Source organism: Aptenodytes forsteri, unplaced genomic scaffold, assembly GCF_000699145.1.
Source record: "Aptenodytes forsteri isolate BGI_AS27 unplaced genomic scaffold, ASM69914v1 Scaffold139, whole genome shotgun sequence".
In the NCBI taxonomy this organism is placed as follows: domain Eukaryota; kingdom Metazoa; phylum Chordata; class Aves; order Sphenisciformes; family Spheniscidae; genus Aptenodytes; species Aptenodytes forsteri.
Window position 1 is genome coordinate 3,184,587 of NW_008794414.1, and position 18,706 is coordinate 3,203,292.

The 18,706-nt window shown below is 37.4% G+C and overlaps 1 protein-coding gene across 3 annotated transcripts; it reads left to right on the forward strand.

Annotated features, from left to right (window-relative positions):
- Positions 1-191: 191 nt before the first annotated feature.
- On the forward strand, positions 192-13,796 carry LYPLA1 (lysophospholipase I). Of its 3 annotated transcripts, none has more exons than XM_009289341.1 (9): positions 192-217; positions 3,317-3,382; positions 5,024-5,071; positions 5,897-5,967; positions 6,763-6,836; positions 7,573-7,674; positions 8,281-8,457; positions 9,883-9,984; positions 12,616-13,796. In XM_009289341.1, the coding sequence occupies exons 3-8, from the start codon at positions 5,031-5,033 to the stop codon at positions 9,934-9,936; spliced, it is 519 nt and encodes a 172-aa protein (XP_009287616.1). In that variant the 5' UTR covers positions 192-217; positions 3,317-3,382; positions 5,024-5,030; the 3' UTR covers positions 9,937-9,984; positions 12,616-13,796. The 3 variants fall into 3 exon arrangements, with proteins under 3 accessions (XP_009287616.1, XP_009287617.1, XP_009287615.1); XM_009289342.1 differs by having other exon boundaries at positions 9,883-9,944; XM_009289340.2 differs by having other exon boundaries at positions 9,883-13,772.
- Positions 13,797-18,706: the final 4,910 nt, after the last annotated feature.

Below are 18,706 nucleotides of genomic sequence, written 5' to 3' on the forward strand. Positions count from 1 at the left end.
GGCGGCGGGGAGGCCGGGGAGGGGAGAACTGGGATGGGAAGTGAACGAAGCAGAGTTTTCTTCTGAGAAAGTCGTATCGTGCTCCGAACTGTGTGTGGTCTTGCGTTGGCGTCTGTAGTACGCGGGTTAGGTGCGTTTACAGTTCAGTGATCTTATACTACTATGGGTTTTTTTTTTTCCTTTAGGTCATTTTTCTTCATGGATTGGGAGATACCGGGTGTGTATTCTGATCTATTGCATACTTAATAGTTATAGTTTCAAATACAAGGCTGCATGTTTTAAAGATGCGAGCAGTTAAAAGTTACTAAAGCTTCTTATTTTGCCCTTAATTGACTGCAGTGGCTAACAACAGATGAAACTTCATGTATGCTGGAACGATGGTGACAACTATTTGTCTAAAATTTCCCAGCATAAGTCCTCAAACACTTTTTCTTCTCTCTTTTTCAATCACTTACCTAATTTGGTCTGAATGTGATCCCTTTTTTGTTCTTGAGTCAAACTTGGTGGAAAAAGAAGTCTGTGGGTTTCTATCTCTCACTTTCCTGAGAGTGGGTTCCTGGTTATTCCTGTGTTTGTCTAAACATAGACAATTCTCTTTTTTTCCGGACTTGTGGATTGCTGGTTTGCTAGTAGGTGCAGTTACGCCATAGTTTCTTCTTCAGTATGTCACACTTACATTAAAATCCAGGCTTACTCGATTTATCTAAGCAAACTCCTAAGTAGTCACCTAACGTCTACAGATTCCTCTATCTGAAATATGGTCTTCAGACTCCAAAAAAAACCCCAACACCCAGACAAGCTGTGAAATACCCAGTTTGCCTTGTTCCTGTTATTTCCATGTTTGAGTAGAAAGCAAAAGAGTAGGGAATTTCTGGGATACGTTCTAGGTGTGGTGTAATGTTTCCATTTGAAGCTTGTGTGTGCTGAGATACAAGCATGCATTCATTAAAGCCGTTGCATTAACAAGTTGGCATGTTGAAACCTTCTTTTGGTAGAAGACTTTAAAGGAATTGGCACTTAGATACTGAAAATAAGTAGCATGAATGCTTTGTCTGTTGTGCTCCCTTATGGACAAAGTTACACTGTTTTTTTTTAAGAACGCCATTTTTGTTACTTGCAACTTGAATGTTGCCTCTAGGTTGAAACTTGCAATGACATAAACTTCTTTTGAAGAACTAAAAAAAAAAAAGTCAGCTGTCAGAATTGAAACTTGTGTAACCTGGACACTTAATAAGTTAAAAAGAGTCAAGTCCATGCACTTGGCAGTAGTCTACAAGTGGAGATGTTTGCTCTCATTTGCTGTGCTGGCATACTGCCTTGTTTGCATTATCCCTCTTCCTTTCTGCTGGTAGGAGGCAGCTGAGGCAGCAGTGCTTCCTGCATCTTGGCACCAAATGTTCAGCAAGTGATTGCAGAATCTTTTGAGTCTTTGGAATTTGCGTCCTTGCAAATTGGGTTGATGCTGGTTTTGGCAAGGGTCAAAAAGATTTGCCTTTTAACATAAATTGTATTCCTTATACAAATGTGGTATTTCCATTTTGGTGGCAAAGCTAATGCGCAGTCTCAAGTTTGCAAATGCACTGAGCATACTGGAATGTATGCATTAACAAGTCCTAACACCTCTGTGGAAATATGGTGATTTAGCTGTATTTGTCCACGTTTGTCTCTAGTCCACTGCAGATCAGATTAGCTAAACTGCCTTTGACATACTGCCATTTTTTTTCCAAACAGCCGTAGTAGTAACCCAAAAAAGAATTGTCTGAAGAGAACTAATTAACAATTTTATAATTTCCCACAGTTTAAACTGACCTGTTCTACTTCATATGAATTTTTAAATGGCTCACTTCAGTTTACCAACTGTATTTTTCTTACTCTGAGAAGTGTCTAACGGAGGTTATGTTCTTTTTCTCTCTTAGCTCCTATATAAATGGCACTTAACGATTGGTACATACTTGTCAAAATCTGAACAAAAGGTACAACATAGAGGATTGTTCTAAAGAGTCTGCATAAATGTGTATACAATGTTGCTTTCCAAATTTGTCAAATTAACCTTTGTAGTTGGTTAAAAAAAGTCCCCAAATTCTTACCTAACTAGTTTTTCTCAGTCGTACTTCTCGTTTAGATTCTTATTTGGCCTTCTGTGATACTGCAAATATTATGCAAGTAATATCAACCACAATTTGTTAATGGTATATATAAAAGTATTTGTAGGAAGCAGGCTGAGATACACAGCCAGTGTTGCAAATGTCTGCGCTGTCTGTGTGTTTGAAACGTCTTTAAGTTTAGGTAGCATATGTTAATGTTTCAGGATGATATTAAAATTGAAACTAAACCAAACATGCTTTTATGGCTTGTCTGCTGTTGGTCTGATTAGTTCAGCTGCATCACTGATGAATGTTACAGGTGTTGTCTGCTTAGAATCAACTTTGCAGTATCTGGTTTAGTGGGTGAGTTAGGAATACTGAATAATGAGAAAAATCAGGAAATTCAGGTGCTCTTGAGTGTTCTGGAAAGCAAAGTGCAGGCACAGGCAGTGGTTCTGCACAGGTTCAGATTTGGGTCCAGCTCATTTCATGTCTAGATGAGCCCTAGAGTGAGTCTTTTGGAGCTGTTTATTTAAATTATGCTTTCCAGTTTTCTGGTTTGTAGGAAGCTTGATAACTCGTCTGCTGTGCAGATCTCACGCTGTTCTGTGCATTCATACAGCATGTGCTTGAGATTAAAAAACTACTTGCAATCTGGAGCGTTGTTCAGGACTGCCTGAATCTGAGAGCATTCGAGCTGAGACAAAGTTAATAGGTCTGATTAGGTTGGGTCCATGTGGAGTTAGCTTAGGTGTTAGTTCGCTACTCTCCCGCATCAAGAAATTTGGTTCAGAAAAAGCAAAGTTGGCTGTGAAAGAACCTGCCTTAACTCTACAGGAGCAGCAAAGCAGCCTCTGGGCTAGAGCTGCCTGGAAACAGGATACCTGTGTTCCTATGTTGTAGCACCCAAGTTAATAAACCCGGCCAGATACAGAGCAGGCTTTGCCTAGAGCCAAAGTGGTATTTCTGCAGCTGTGCCACAACTATGATAGTCAAATTAGATAAAGTGTCCCTGGCTGTATATATGCAACAAATATTCAGAGGCGGAACAAACCTTTTAAGTTTAGTACTATATTCATAGCATACTGCAGTTGATGTAAAAATTTTCTAGAAATGTGTTTATATTGATCTAATTCAGCATATTTCACACTTGCTCTGTGCTGTTGCACCAACATAGAAATAAGAGACAAGCCAAAACATAAATGCCATTTAATATGTTTTTTTGTTAACAGGCATGGATGGTCAGAAGCGCTTGCAGGTATCAAAAGCCCCCATGTAAAATACATTTGCCCACATGCGTAAGTTTGTAACTTCTCGTTTTACATTTTTTTGTAGAGTTACTTATTAAGACACTTGCACAGATGATGAAGTCAAATGGGATTTGGATGTCTCTGCATCTTGTTTTTATATGAAAAAACACTGTAAAATAATGATGCTATTAAATATTGTTACTTTTAGGAACTGCTGTGTGATTTACTTTATGGCAAAACTGCATTTTTATTCATATTTTGCTTTTGTTACTAATTCAGACTGAGAACATATTTGGAAAGTTTCATGTGCACAGTTAGATTGTTTTGACTTTATTTTCACTGGATTGAGTTGTTTGTTGCTTTTTTTCCCCCAACAGTCATTTGTTGAAAGCCAGTCTTAACAAGGAGTAATTTTTTGTATTTTACTGACCATTAAATATACTTCGTATTAAGTACATGTACTTCTTAAACTGAAGTGCATGTATAGGAGATGGAATTTCCCTGTTACCTACAGCAGGTTTCAGAGATTCACAGGATATTCGTATTTTCAGTAAATAATGCCATTTGAGCTTTCTCTGTGCAATTTGAGAATTGAAATGCTTCTGAGCAGGGTCAGGAGTCAGTAAATAAAGCATTAAGTTCTATCTAGTATTTACTTAATGATAGAAAAACTGATTAGGTATAATCTTAATTTATTTTAACACAAAATTCAGATTGTCTTTTGCTCCAGCAGTCTTGGGAGATGTAGAGCAGGGATGATAGGGAGATAAGCAACGTTTCAGTGTATTACTGATTACTGGGCTGTGATTTATTTATCTATTTTACCACATGGCCACGCTTTGCTGAGCCATTCAGAAAGAGCGTAGCTGTATCTGCTGCTCTTTTTGCTTGCCCTTTGTCTTCTTTCAGTCTTTCCCCGCAGAACTTATGTTCCTCAGTTTCAGTAGATTAAAACTATAGCCAAGATTTGATTCATGGCATGGTCCACTGAAGTTGTCTTGGTATGTCTGAAAAGATGCCATACATACAGCAGCATAAGGGTGGGAATGAGTCCCGCAATGAAGGCAGGCACTGCTTAAGCAGATTCTGCTGTTGAGAGAAGCACGTGTGGCCAGACGCGTATCCACCACTGTGCTGCGTTTGGCTGCCATACAGCAGCAAGGGTGGGAATGAGTCCCGCAATGAAGGCAGGCACTGCTTAAGCAGATTCTGCTGTTGAGAGAAGCACGTGTGGCCAGACGCGTATCCACCACTGTGCTGCGTTTGGCTGCCTCCTTAGGTTTGCTGATGCTGCTGTGGTGACTTCATCCACTGAGCATGTGTATGGAACTGTGATAAATACCTGTTACTTAGAAATAACTAAATGAGCTACATGTGTGTGTTACATCCATCTATCTATTTATCTCATGTATATGCTATATATGTACACGCACATATATATTTATATAAAGCAGCCCATTAATGTTTTGCTTGCTCACCATAGAGAGTGGTAATTCAACTCTGAATATTAAATGTGTTTGGGCTGGCAGGTTTCAAGAGAGATTTCTTGAAGAGATGCTACAAATTAGCTAATGTTAATTATGGTTTAAAAGTAAGAATTAGGGATATGTAATTTCATTACATAACTGCATCTGCATTATTAAATTTCAGTATATATCTTATGTCAGTGTTGTTCATTCTCATTTCTAGGCCAGTTATGCCAGTTTCTTTGAACATGAACATGGCTATGCCATCATGGTATGTATCAGTTCAATTGCAGATGATTCTAATCAAAAGAGATCTAGGGGTTTGAACTCATTGTTCTTAATTAAAAATCATTAACAACCTGAATGGCTAGTTTTAATCAGATGTAAGTATAAAAAGCTTTTTGCTTTAGTTCTGTTCTCATAAAAGGGCTCTCACGAGTATGCTCTAATTCCTTGTGTATCTATGGTAATGGCTATTCCTCAGGATTAATACGTATGTCCCAAAATAAAAAAAAACACTTTATTTTACGTATAGCCTGTAGTCTGTATTGTGTGTGAATTCATAGTCAGTAGTAGTAGAGACCTGCAGCGGAAACGTTATTGCTACTAGTGAGTAATATTTGGTGGGTCAGTAGGATATCCAGAAACTATTCTTTAAAACATCCATTCTGAATAGAAAGCAAGAAAAATATGGTAGATTTGAATGGTCTTAAACCAGTCCTCTTCAGTTTTTTTTTCTCAAGTAACTTGTGTTTATTTTTCCTATATTTCTTCAAACAGTATTTTAATTTTGTACATGCAACTGATAAATTGAAATTTCTGCTGATATTTTTGGAGCAAATGTCAAAACTGAGCTGCTTAATCTGCAGTGAATTACAGAAGATAGCAAAAATCAGAAAAGCTTTGTTGACTAGATCTAGCCTTTTAGCCACATTCACAGACTGTCCGCTATTTTTTGTAATCTATGGGTGGTTGGTTCTAACTAATATGTCAGCTAACGTTTTTGTCTGGAAAATACCCCAATTTTATTATTTGTGCTTTAAGGAAGTGGAATGGATGTTCTAATAAGTAATTCCCTTGTTGATATTTTTGTAAGGTTTGATATCATTGGACTTTCTCCAGATTCGCAGGAAGATGAAGTTGGGATCAAGCAGGCAGCGGAGAATGGTATGCTTAGGAATACTTTTTATGGCTTAAAAGTACTTCCGTGTATTCTTAAAAATTAATTAGAAGTCTGAAACAGATTTTCCAAAGACAAAATTGTTAGGAAAAGTAGTATGTATGTATTGTATTATTGCTGATCAAAGTTTAGCTAAGTGCATAGTTTGTTTTGTGCTTTTGGTTTTTTTAAACTCCATGAGTAGGTAGAGTAATTCACCAGTACAAACACTTCATACACTCAAATATGAAAGGTATGTGGGAACCAGTGTACTTTTTTTTTTTTAAAGAGCTTCTGGGTAGCACAGCAGGTTAGAGCTGTATGAGCATCCACTTGTGATGCTGGATAGTTAGAAGAGGATACCATCTTCCTGGCAGTGGGGTTTTTGTGAGACTTGCTTGCAAGTTTTTCTCTTTGGAAATGGTACAGTGGCACTGGAATTTCTGATCATGCTCTAGATCTTTTGATACTTTTTAATGTATATCAGACCAGCTCTGGGTAGCACAGCAGGTTAGAGCTGTACGAGCATCCACTTGTGATGCTGGATAGTTAGAAGAGGATACCATCTTCCTGGCAGTGGGGTTTTTGTGAGACTTGCTTGCAAGTTTTTCTCTTTGGAAATGGTACAGTGGCACTGGAATTTCTGATCATGCTCTAGATCTTTTGATACTTTTTAATGTATATCAGACCAGATTTTCCTTTTGCTAGCTTTCCATTGACATCAGGGAGAAGGTCTCTTTCCTCTGCTAGACTTTCTACAGAATGGAGTGGTTTTTAACTACTGGCCTTTGTTTATCTTGCAGTTAAAGCACTGATAGATCAAGAAGTAAAAAATGGAATTCCTTCTAATAGAATTATTCTGGGAGGCTTTTCTCAGGTAAGGTATGGTTGGAAAGAACTGTGTCTTTTTCTAGGGAAGTAACCTAGCTTTCCTAACGTGGGAAATCCAGACGCTTGAATTGAAAAGAGCTGATGTTAGGTGCTCCTAAAATTTTAAGGTGTCAATTTTCCCTTGCCTTAACAAATGAAGTGTTTTAGTTTTATGCAAATAGTTACTATTCACTGGAAAAGGAACATGCGTGTGGAAAAAAGGTACTAAAATTAATAGTCTATTTAAAGTTTTTACGCATGTAACTTATGTGGCTTTGCTTGAAAATGTTGCTAGTATTTTTAATTTAACTTTAATTTGGTAGATATTTGATGGTCTGGATTTATTTGGGAAATTCTTCCCTTCGTACTTGTAAGACATCTGTGGTAGGTAGGTTACTAGATTAATTGGTCCATACACCAACTTACCAGTCTGCATACAAGTAAATGAAAATATTAAAGTAGTAATAATACTGTCATGAGTGGTAGTGCTTTATATCATGTTTTGTTTTGTGTTCCTCCCCGCCCCTGAGCTGTTAGTTATGGTAAATTTGCTGTTTGACTTCTGAATTGATCACATGGACGGGGTGGGGGGAGCAAAATAAATGTTGTACAGGAATACTGGTTTTAGTGTTGATTCTAAGGCAGAATAGATTGGAATAGAAAAAGACCTTTAAGGAGAAACCAGAGATCTTGAAAACAAGCATTACCATCACCATTCTAATACTTACATCTCTTTATCTTAGGGAGGTGCTTTATCATTGTATACAGCTCTTACAACACAACAAAAATTAGCAGGTGTTGTAGCCCTCAGCTGTTGGCTTCCTCTACGGGCTTCTTTTCCTCAGGTATTTATGTTTCTTCCCTAAGCTAATTTGCACTTGGGGAATGAGTATATCTGAAGATTGTATCTTGTGCAGGAATTAGTGGCCATCGTTATTACCGAATGTTGACAGTTGTTTGATAACTCAGAAGTTTTTAAAATAGGGCCCTGGAGTTACAGAGTTTGGCAAGTAGGGAAAATGAGGAAATACTCAGTAGTATCTCTGCTTAAAATGACATTCCTAGGAAACTTAAAGGATACAGCGAATTTTCCTTGAAGATGAATTTTCTATTTGCCATTTTTTCCATCTTCAAGGCACTATCTCATTAGAGACTAGGTATTTAAACAAAGTATCAGTTTTTTTTACTTGGCCAGAAATCATGTTGTTCTGTTCTGAAATTAGTGCCAAAATTTTATTTGCAGGTTTTTGAACTTAAGTGTTGTCAGGCGCAGAGCTTACTTCATAAGGAACTTGCGGACTATACATTGTGTTTTTTTTCCTTCAGAATTCAACTTATTTGTCATGCCACAGGGCATAGTGCCGTGGGGTTATTTTATCTCGAAGATGTTAGCCTTACCTCCGCTTACTGTCTCTTTCTTCTCTTCTCCCCTCTAATTCCACCCCTAACAGGGCCCTATCAGTGGTGTCAACAAGGAGATTGCTGTTCTTCAGTGCCATGGGGACTGTGACCCATTGGTTCCTTTAATGTTCGGTTCTCTCACTGTTGAGAAGCTAAAGAGTATGATCAATCCAGCCAACGTAACCTTCAGGACTTACTCTGGCATGATGCATAGCTCATGTATTGAGGTAATTTTCTTAATATACAATGTTTTAGCTGGGTATGGTTCATTTCCCTCAAAACAAATATGTATTGGGTGAGGGTTTCTTTGCATTGTTTTTTTGGTGTTTTGTTTTTTTTTAATTGACAAGTGCTTGATGCTACTGACTTATTTTAGTGAGTAACTGAATGCCTGGCTGAAAAAGCATCCAAGACAAAAGTTTATATGACTAGTGGGAACTTCCTCATAAGATTGTATTTTTGGGACTAGGCTAGTTGGTCTATAAAATACTTTCTTCCCCCCCCCAATTTTTATTATTTGCTTACTAAAAAAAAAAAAAATCACTGAATTGGAAGGCAGATTCTCACAGCACAAATGCAACTTGGTATTTTGGAGAGAAGAATCTTGTTAGTTCTATGGATGGAGACATCGAATGAACGGAGAGGGAGGGTTGATGCTATGGAAGAGGCAGCCTCAGAGCCTATATTTATGGTTCTGGCTCAGGAGGCAGCTGAGCTGATGTAATGGCTTGCTGCTGCCAGAAAGGGGTGGACTAGTTCCCTCTGCTCATGACCTTGTGGCCCTCTCTTCCTTCTTGCACCAGCTCTGGAGCTGATCAGAAACTTCTCTGAACCATTTGAACTTGCTAAAATGGCAAAAGCTGCTGGCTTCAGTTTTTGCAGTTGTAATGAGTTGAAGCATCGGAACGCATACAAAGTAAATGGTAGGAGCAAGAAACAGAAGAGGAGGCAAGGAACAAATCTGCCATTTGTCAGCAGCAGTAACTTTGTTAATTTGGATTGCTGCAACTTGTGGGAACTGTACCCTTGGACAACCTCTTTGGGACATTTACACAGTTGTGTTTAGGCAGTAATAGCATTGAGCTGTCACACATATATTAATAACATGCTCTTTCTTACAACATTGACTTAATAAAAAAAAAATTAAAACTAAATTATTTTTAACATGGATTGGTTTCGCAGTCTAGTTTGCTGTATTGCTTTTCCTTAAGGAAGGAAGCATCATGAAGGTGAAACTGAATGCTTAGGAGGAGGAGCTGCTGGATTTTCACACTGCTGTGCTAGCTTGCAAAAGTTTAAAGTATACATGAAGCTATGGCCTTAGCTACATTCAAATCCTATCTGTGCTCAGCCTGGTGCTGTTCAGATCACTGGATGATTAATATGTAGCTTGCCAGCTCAACTTCACAGAGAGAGAAAAAAATAGTCTTTGCTCTTTTTCTTGTATTTTAGCCTCTTCTGAGTGCATAGTGCCTTGAAGAGTTATCAGCCTTGACTTGTTGTGTGCAAAGTGGTATGATTAATTCCATTAATTAACTCAATATTTGTGGCCCAGCTGCTCATTAGAACTGAAATGTTGAAACATGATTTAGTGTAGCTGAATATATATTAGTAGGGAACTTCAACTAATACATACTTTTATCTTTAAACAGGAGATGATGGATGTAAAACAATTCATAGACAAACATCTACCTCCTGTAGACTGAAACGATATGTGAGAAGCCTTCTATATAAATACACCAGCATCAACTGTGGTAGAGTGTTAATCTTTTCATATGCCTGATAGGAAGCATTACTTCTATACCTGCAGCGTTACTACTGTGTTGCGGATTTATACTTAGGATGAGGATTAAATTATACACGTGTACAAGAAATGATAACTTTTAGTATTATTCATCCACTGGTGGGACTATATGAATGAGGCAGCTAGGTAACAATGACAGAATGTAACCTAAGCATACTGTTTTAAGATGTCTGATTTTTTTTTTGATTGCAGAATTTTAAACTATTTGTACAAGTAATTAAAAACTAAATTTAAGCGAGCAACATAAATGTGACCAGTTTAGTTATACTTGAGACATGATTTGTTCTTAATACTCATTGAAAACATATTAAAACATTTCCTCTATGTAATGGATGCATAAAGTACACAACACGTAACATAGTGAGCATATGATGGTAGAATAAATGTTACCAAGGACAAAGCTTTAAATATTAATTGTTAATTGTTACTCCAGATAAGGAGGGTTGTTCTAGAATGGCTAGAAGTCAGCAAAGGTATTTCTTATATTTAAACCACCTCAATTTTTAACTGTTTTCATACAGGTAGATATTGTGGAAATTCTAAAGGGACTCATTCCTTGTTAGACCATCGTTTGTCGCTTATTGGTTTGGTTTTTTTTTTAATTACTATAAACTCATATCAAATGCTGACTTGGAACAGAATTCTGAAGAAGTGCATAGGATTAATTCGAGTTTCATTAAAAAATTCCTGTTTTCATACTGAACATTCATCTTGTGCTTTAGTCTTTGTAGCTTTCATTTGTGTAGAAATGTTGATATGTTTCATGTGAGCAATTCCAGCATATAGTTTCTGTCTGCTTTGGAGAAACTAACTGAAAACAATGCAGCTGTGTAGTTTCGTGTATTGTTGAAATCTCATCTGTAACACAGAAATTGACTAATTTGAATTTTTTTTTTAATAGAAATATAAGTGCAATTGGGATATAATTTACTTGAACTTTAAATTGATACCATCTAATAATTTATTTTATTGCCTGTTGAGATTATTTTTTTCTGAAAAAGAAGAAAATTTTATTTTCAAATATATCATTCTAAATTTCCCTAGATCAGTATAGCCTAGGAATATGAAGATCTACTATAGGAAAAAAAAAATCTACAAGATACAGAATGTCTGCTCTTTCATTCTAGAAAGAAAATTCTAGAACGCACTGAGTTACAGAAATTGATGCACACTCAAGAGCTTTTTGCATAAGAGCCGTAATTTACTTCTGGAAACAGCTGTTCTTCTGTAGAGTTCAGAGGCTGTCGCCACACTAGGAATGTTTAAAAAATACATTATAGTTTTTACTACATAATATGCTGCATAACAATGTTCTATACTAATAATATGTTTGCAAGCAAAGAATATTCCTATTTCGGATGCATCTGTCGTGTCAGCACTGTGCTTCATACCTGCATTTAAGGTACTTTCTCCTCTCCCAGCTTAATCAAGTGGTCCTCTTACAGTGTATATGGATTTACATCCAAGTCATCTGCCAGTACAAATGCATAAATAGGGAATTATGCCTTTATATCCCTTATTTAACACGGCTGCTGCCAGAAATCTGACTTGTTCACCTAGTGTGAGTTCTCAGTTTTCAGTGCTTTTTTTCATACCTATTGCACTTCACTTTAGGAAGCTGTTTTTCTTTTCTAATCCAGTTTCTCTGTGTTATTAAACTTACCTTAATATGTAAAATTGAAAAGGAGTTGTTTTCTAAATGGTATTGAAACACTTTTAGGTATTCCATCTGCGTAGTTGAGAGGGCATGTCTATTAACTTTGAAGTTTAATTAGTCTTCTCTCTCAGTCACTCTGTTCTATAGATCTGCCAATTTGTCTTTCAGTTAATTTAGTTCACAAAAGAAACCATAATATTCTTATTGTAGTTGTGCCAAAGATCTATTGAGAAAACAGTGTGTCCTAGCTTGGAGTCATTCCCAAATTGCATTAGCTAATTTTGCAGTCCTGCTGAATTGCAAACTTGGTAAGCAAATTATATGTTATTTCTCCTAGTTTTTAGATTTATCCTCATTCCCCTGTTGTCTAAATAATTCCCTGAATATTGGCATGTTTCCAAAGTTCTGCACAAGCTTCTAATTCTTCCTTTATTTTTTTCTTGTTCTGTTTGTAAATTGTTTGATAATGCTGTTCAGCTGTCTTGTTCAACTTCTAATTGACTCTGTGCTCATTTCACATATTCTTTCTTCTGTTGGAATGAGTTTAAAAAATATTTCCAAGATGTTAAAATGAGATCAGTCTTAGCTTTATTCTGTGTTAGCTTCATAACACTTTCTTTGGTTTGGCGAACAGTGTTCACAGCTTGTGGGCAGTTTCTAGTGCTTAAGCATTTTAATCCAAGTCAGTTTCAACTGCTGTCTTCATAATGCTTTCAGATGTTTTTCTAGAAATGCTTTATGTGCTAACTTTGTTCAAATATTCAGCTATCATAACAACAAGATTTTCTTCATACTGTTGTTTTGCTGCTTGCTTTACCTACAAAGAGCTGTGTTACCAAAGTGAATGTAAGTAAATGTTGTGACTTATTTTGAATTTCTGTATTCTATGAAGAATTCTTCCCCTCAAGTTGTTTTTTTTTGCAGGGGTATATGAGTATGTTGTAGTTGGGGGTTGTTAAAGAGCCTGGAAGCTAGAGGAAACTTCGAGGATGTATTTGAAGCCTATCCTGTCTCCTCCCATATTACAGTGTGTATCTTGAGCTCCTGTCTTCTGTAACTTCCCAGCTGGTTGGAAAGCTGTGTGTTTGATCTTGTAGCGAACTTCATCACTACCTGAAGTGATTTGGTGCTGGGATTGTTGTCATAATTGCATGTATTTTTAGGCTGAATGATAGCTCAGTCTGGTGTGGGGGTTTTCATAATATTCTATTAAAATGGAGCAGTTGGACTGTCAGTCTTCTAAATGTGAATGTCCCATTGATACAAAAATACCTTGCTTGCAGATCAGTTTGTTTCAATGGGTATCTAACTCCTTAATGCGTTTTTAATTTCAAAATGGTACTTAAATTTGACTGCAGTTTTGTACAGTCAGAAGTCTGACTTCTTGTTGGAATATGTTGCCCACTTTTTAACAAACGTGTTGAATTATGTATTATAAGCCGAATCTTCCAGCCATTCTTGAAGTAAACCTGTACTGGGGTCTGTACTGTGGTGAGGGCTGTATGATTTGGTCTATTCCTCCTATCTTGTATAATTACAACACAGTGGATTGGTAAAAGCACTGTACACTGTTACTGGTATTGGAACTGTTAATTAAAACATGTTCTCTCTAATGGAGTATACTGCACTTCATTGAAATCATTAGGATGCATCTTTTATGTAGAGGTGCTATTTGTGTTGATGGATGTGACTGAGAACAAACTGTATAAGATGTTAATGAAGCCATATGTACAAGGCCTGTGTATCTTAAATTTTATAAAGAAATACTGAACACTTACTCTTTGTGTTATGAAGTATAAGCCATTCATATTTAATATAAACATCTAAGATGTAATTTACTTAGTTTACTCATTCTATTTATGATAAAAAAATCTTAACTTTGGAAGTTATTTCTGTAGTAAGGAAAATGTAAAATCTTTCCATTTTTATCATTGTGAAATAAATTTCAATCAGTGTTTGGGAAAGTACTACAGACTTTTTCCATACTTACCTGAAAGAAGCTTTCATGTGCAGTTGAAATAGGCACTTTAGAGGCTTCTTGCAAATGTATTGCATGGTAATGTATGCGTGATGCTATAATACAAAAGAACGATGATTTGTAGTTACTGAAAAGAAAAGAAGAAAAATCACCAATTTATGTTTTGCTACCTTGTTGAGAGAATGCTAAGTATGATTTCATTTTTTTTCATGTTCTGGGTTAATTTTATTTTAACTTGTTTTCTGGGAATTTGCAGTAATTTTGAAAGATAAAGGAAATTAAAATATTTTCTAGTAGCTTTATTCTAGGGCACTGAAGAGCCAAAGTCTTCTCACTGTGTACTGCTGTACCTTTCTCTGGGGGTTCTGCGGTGTCGGGGAGCCTTTGAAGTTATATTAGGCATAGCATACGTACCACTTAACATATTTGTTAAAGAAGCAGTTTTCAGGTCAGGGGTTACATGTGCTTTTTAGGCTAACTGTAATATTTGAGGCTGATCAGTGGTACCCATAGTGTGGGGCACTCTAGAGAAAACTTGAGATTATCTGGGAAGAAATGCTGAAGAAACTTGAGAGGCAATGGGGTGTACAGGTGAGAGGCAATGGGGTGTACAGGTAGTAAAGGTAGACCTTCCCCCTCAAGCAGTTTAAAGCAACTATAAAAGGCTGCTTGTCTCCGTAGACTGTGATGTCTAAAAATCAGTGTGGAGAACAGTTAGGAAGTTCATGGATGTGTGGAAATGCACGTCAGATGCAGTGCTGTATGTGAATATATTGTGGCAACTTAAGGGTATAAGAATAGCTAGTAACAATAAAGATGCAATACTATACAGAGTAATTTGTCCGTTTATATTTTATGAAAAACTTTTTGAGTCATCTTCAGTTTCTATTTACTTTCAGCCCTGGCGTCCCTGAGGAGATAACTATGAGGAGAAATGTTGCCTAGAATTAGCATAGTAAAAAATTACAATGTACTATTGTATTAAACTTTATCAAATACAGTATGAGGCCGCTGGTGTAAGGGAAGAAGGTGACTCAAGAAGTTTTCAGAATGTCTGTTGGTTAACTTGGAAATGGGATTCTTTGAAGAGTTATAGCTGTAGAACAGATTATTTTTTTCCCCTTTTCTTTTTCTTTTTGTTTTCATTGCTTGCCACTCTCGTGTTACCACCTTTGGGATAACAGGTTTATTAATTCTCTTTGAGTGAAACAAGTGCCTTTGATGTAGCTGATTAAAGCTGATTTAAATGAAGTACTTGTATAATTTAATGGACATCCACAAAGTGAATCAGTAGATAATGGTTTTCTCTTAGTTCCAGTTACTAGAAAAGAAGAACCCATTGCCTCCTTTTTTTCTGCAAAACTTGTAAAACTTAAAACTTCTAGCCAGTTTGCTGAGGTGTAGTGAACCTTGCTTCAGGCATCTAAGTGGGAGGTTCAGCTTCTCTGTGTGGAGAAGGTAGACTTCCCTCAGGGGTCGTTCAAGGTTCTTTTTTTGAAAGGCTACTTGTCTGCATTAACAGATGGAGCGGATGGAGTCTAAAAGTTCGAGTTTGAATGTTCCCTGGTTGTGAATACGAGCAAACTCTTCAACTAGCTTCTACCTGAAATCATTTGCTAGCTATGTCGTAGTATTTAAAATTATTTTTTGGGATCTTTAAAAGGCTTAAATATTTTCAGTCTATGTACAAAAAATAAGTAGAGGTTGCCCCAGAATAGAGAACATGGCTTATCTAAGTGACAGTCTAATAATATGACCTTAAAAAAACAAAACCAAAAACATTTTCTTAAATATTTTTTATTTTTCATGTTTAACTGCCTCCAGTTACTGCTTCGAAGTTGAAAAGAAAAAAGTGAAGACATTTTGAAAATGAACTTAATAACGTACTGCAAACGCCGGAATCTGAAAATGATACTTGGTCTAACTTCAGGCCATTTTATATTATAATCTAGAGGTAGTCTGAGGAAACAAACAAACCAAACAAACAAACCAAACAAACCTATCTGTTGAAGAGCAATAGAAACAACTGATGAAGATGCATGTTACTGTTTCAGGAATTTTTGAGGAAAATCTTGCTGTTAAGAGGAATCGGAACTTCCATTTGCTACAGCTCCCCTCATTTATGGTTGGACTCGTCTCTTCTTCCCCTGCAAAGGTCAGGGATCAGTTGGCTGATTCAGACCAATTGAAATTCTGTTTTGGTAGGCCTAAGTCCTTGCTACACTGAGGGCTCAAATCAAGAGGAGAGGCATAATGGGTATAACACAGGGTTACACGAAACCTTTTGGAATGCTGTGGATTTTGTATTTTGCAGAGTTGTGTTAACACTTGACTAGAGGAGCTTTTTCTATACAGAATATTAGTCTTGAAAATGGAATCTTTTAAGTGCCTTGATAGGAGTTGAGAGATCCTTCACTACAAATTTTGTGCGTGCTACTGCTTCCTGCCCCTTTTCTCAATATGGTGTCTCATAACAAAGGAGACTAGTTAGTAAAAACCTGCAACATTCCATATGTGCATCCGCTTAGGAGAGTCATCTCTGCCTATTAAGTCTTAGTGATGTGGAAGGTCCTGTGGTCCAGCAAATGACAGGCTCTAGTGAGTTAGGCGCTGGTTCTTTGCAGCAGCAGGTGTACAATACCTATTAGAAAATCTTCGAAAAGAACCGTGAGAATATGCTGTAACAGGTAAATGCAGTGCAACAAATAGTGTGTTATTTCTTCCTTCTAATGGGTTTATTTAGGAGAAAGAAGCTAAACAGAAAGGAAAAGGTTGCGTAGTTTTAACTTTTGTTTGGTCTTTTTTCCCTCTCCTACTGTTCTTTGGACTTACAATGGCATGTTGTAGAAGAGATTGATGCTGTACAAAGCTGCTTGGTTTAGAACCAGCTAAGAGAGAGCAACCGTGGAGAGTGCTGCGTATTTCTTTGCGATAAAGAATTGCTGTCCTGAGGATGATAGAGCAGCTAATATAAAGAATCTGGTTAGTACTGGTTCAGTTAATTGAGTATCATTCTGATACTGTAGCATGCAGTACAAATAATGTGAGCTGTATTTTGTTTTCTTTTAATGCATCCGTTTGCAAAAAAGGGTATGTGTTACCATCTGGTTAGTCTTTGATTTCCCTACTGAATTATTTCCCTGATGCTACTTTTATTAGTTTAGATGTTAAACAAGTGTGACCTGCATTCCCCTTACTGTCCTGCAGCAGGCCTTTTGTAAGTGCTATTTAGCATTTAGTTTACAATCATTATTTCCTTACCTGATACATTTTGGATGTTAATAGATTTCATCTGCATTTTCAACTCTTTCCATGCATTTCCAGTGAAGGAGGTGTTGAATTGTATTTTTTTTTAAAGAAATTCATACTGGAGAACTTCATTCCAGAACTTAAATATGTTCAAACTAACCATACCGACTGATCTGAGATTTCTAGTTTTCCGATAGCGTTATACCTGACCTAACTTGCACCTACTGTAGAACATGTACAAGCTTGTTTACCATATGGTGTAGCAATAGCTCTCAGCTGCTAACACAGTGTGCTGCTTTTATCACTCATGTGGTTGTGGGAAAAATGATGATAAATTTCATTTGAGGTTAGCATCTTATTTAACCTGAGTTGATTATTACAGGTACTAGGTTACTGCATCTAGACAAAATGGAATTAAACCTGAACTGACACAATCCCTTAAATGTTGTGGTGAGCACTGCTATATTTTTTTTTTTCCTTTCCCTCCCCCAAATCTGTCCCTGAAAGAAAAGGTATTCTTTTCCTTAAGGAATCATTCCTTTGTTGTTTGTTTTTTGTTTTTTTTCCCCTTGGGCAGTACAAACAAAAAAGCTGCAGACAAAGTTTCTGTATGCTTGTCCAGTTCATGGCCCGGATCTAACCTGTGGGAAGATCCTATCTAGCTCCCAAATAATTTTAACAGCTTTTAATGTGTCTGTGTACGTGCAGGCCTTTCAGCTGGCAGATGCTGCGACCGTTGTGTGCATTGAGCACGATGTAGACGTGCCTGAAAACCACCTGTCGCTATGTGGCTTCAAGACACGAGACAGTCTTGCTGCGAAGTACGTGACACACAAATGCAGTGGCAGTTCTTGCTGTAACCGCGTCCCTGAGTGTCGTTTCAAGGAAAAGGCCTATCGCACCTATTCTACAAAATGTACATATTTTACAGTCCTCAGTTTACAACTTGGGCATCCACAGCATTCGACTGCTTTACTAATAATAGATTTGAGCAGCATGTATAAGCACCTTTCTGGATCTTAGTGGGGAATAATCTTCCTGTAACCTTCAGATACGCTTACCATTTTCTTAAAGTAAACACTATTTTACAGTGAAAACAGTTTAATGACGCTGTTCTTTTCAACAAGTCATAGTAACAAGGCATATAACTCAACTGATGAACAGAATTTCGCTGATAGCACATAACAAAAATTTGTCAAACTTTGTAAATGTGGTATGTCCCGCTGGGACACAAGATCTAGACTGGTTTTAAGACTTCAAAGCACTGTAGCGCATTACAGCGTGATACTTGGCCAATGCAAAAGTTGATCTCCGGCTCTGCTGTACTGACTGAACTCGTAAATCCTGAACTTACTCTAAAATTGCAATCTGAAATCCTAGCTCCATTTTACACAGAACTAACTCTTTAGGGAAAGACTTTAAGAAAAGCCTTTTCCATTACAGGGAAGGGGGGATTTTTCCATCCGTTTGAAGCTAACAAAATCAAGTGCCTGCTGTAATGCTGAGCCTTCTGGCAGCTGAAGAAAAGCTTGAACATCGGAAGCGAGTTACCGGTGGCGTGTTTTGCAGTGCGTTATGCGTTGTACGAACGGGACAGCGGACCGAGGCCGGCTGGCAGTGCTCGCTGCCTGCAGACCAGCGACAGCAGCAATGCTGCGAGCTGGAGAGGGTGACACGTTGTAAGAGGTCAGAGCCTTTAACTGTACTTCTGTTGGGTTTTGGGCTTTTGGAGGGGGACGAGACTCACCCACGTGGCCCCTCCCCACCCGGGGCGCCGTGCCGCCCCTG